Source organism: Cyprinodon variegatus, unplaced genomic scaffold (assembly GCF_000732505.1).
Source record: "Cyprinodon variegatus isolate N-32 unplaced genomic scaffold, C_variegatus-1.0 Scaffold53, whole genome shotgun sequence".
Classification (NCBI taxonomy): Eukaryota; Metazoa; Chordata; class Actinopteri; order Cyprinodontiformes; family Cyprinodontidae; genus Cyprinodon; species Cyprinodon variegatus.
In genome coordinates this window covers 109,550-111,159 of record NW_015150506.1, presented here as the reverse complement: position 1 = coordinate 111,159, position 1,610 = coordinate 109,550, and the positions used below count along the sequence as shown (strand labels likewise).

At 39.7% G+C, this 1,610-nt stretch overlaps 1 protein-coding gene across 1 annotated transcript in view; it reads right to left on the bottom strand.

Annotated features, from left to right (window-relative positions):
- Positions 1-547: 547 nt before the first annotated feature.
- The window catches only part of LOC107082413 (transforming growth factor beta receptor type 3-like), a 13,736-nt gene continuing 12,673 nt past the window's right edge, over positions 548-1,610 (bottom strand). Inside the window, exon 6 of the mRNA XM_015371094.1 lies at positions 548-754. Coding sequence (XP_015226580.1) covers positions 548-754 — 207 coding nt within the window. The remainder of the gene's footprint in view (positions 755-1,610) is intronic.

Here is a 1,610-nt window from a genome sequence, read left to right as displayed (position 1 = left end):
GTCAGAATTCAGACTTTTTTCCCATGTTAAACTGAAATAAAATTTAAAAATCAGTAAACTTTTTTTTTTTCAGTGGCCCTAAACTTCTTCCGTACTATACCCAGTGCTCTAAATGGGAAAACAAGTTTCAGTACTCCTCTTAATGCCATATGCGACATTAAACACACTGTGTGATTACTGAAGCTTCAGTCTGTACAGTCAGGACTTTGCCTCAGCGTGAGACAGAGACAGACAACTCTTTGTTCTGGCTGTCAGTGAAGCCTCTCCTGCTGACAACATCATAAATCATCGTTTCCAAAGGACCTTTAGTCCATGAGCTTTTGCCATCTTTTAAATAAGGAGCAAAATTACGGTTCCTAATCCAATATATTGAACCAGACAGGCGGGATAACAAAACCTGCAGCGCGGAGCTAAGGAATGCTATGAGTTAAAGTAAGTTGACCTCAAACAGAGAAAACATCCTCAGATGTTGATCCAACCAAAAGAGATCAAAGAGTGTGACAGAGAGGGCTCACAGCAAGTATCTCTCCAAAATATCTATAGATACTCAACAACATGATCTTAAAAATGAAACGAAATGTGTTATTACCTGCACAAAGACTTGATCATTGTTCTTAACCGGGAAGATGGCCTGGGAAGGACTGTCGAAAGACGGAGACAAGGACAGCTCCATCATAAAATTGACCTCGCTGACCGGAGGTCTGGGTGGAAATGGAACAACCTCGGGTTTTTTCTGGGCGTATGAGCAATTAAACTGGAAAAAAAAGAACAAAATACACAGAATAACAATCAGCAGAAATCTTAGGATAAACGCCACCATTATGACTCTGGATTAAAACTGGTGAGCAACAAAATTCCTACGCACGTCCATTTAACTCTTCCACATTATGTCCTGTAACTTTCATAAACTGCAACGCATATTATTAGGACTAATTGTAATTGATCAACACAAAGAGGCGCATAAGTGTGAAGTGAAATGAAAAGGATTCCTAATTATCAATTGTATTCTCACCAATGATAACAGAGAAGCTTCACTATTCACCAATTTTTTGTGCAACTGACAGCCTTCCAGACTCATCTCATTACTAAAAGGAGGTCATCTGTGTGTAATTTGGTTTCAGTAAGAATATTTAAATTTTCTGTGGCGTTAGGTGTTTGTTAGAGAATAGAGGACAGATCAGGGTTAAAGCTCGAAGCTTTATATCACAGATATCCTCTCTATCCATCAGCCGAGAATGGAAGGAGTGCTAAACAAAGACGCGTCTATAAAGCCTGAGGATGTGACTTATCATCAACACTGAAAGGATGGGCACCAAGAATAATCACATATCTTTAGCTCAGGTGGGAAAAATCAGCAGACACAATCAATCAGAAGCTGTGCACCAAACAAATCGGGCCTTTATGGAGGAATGGAGAGAAAAAAAATAGTTATGGTTGAAATAGAACCACTAAATTGCTAAAGTGAACAGTTCTGCCGGATACAGCAACCTGAACATCCCAGCTACTGTTAAGGAGCGTTCTTCCTCAGCAGAGGATGTGAAACTCGTTATGCTGCGTTCAGACCTTTTAAACATCAAGGTTATCTGGTTTGCATGCAATGTCGATATTGG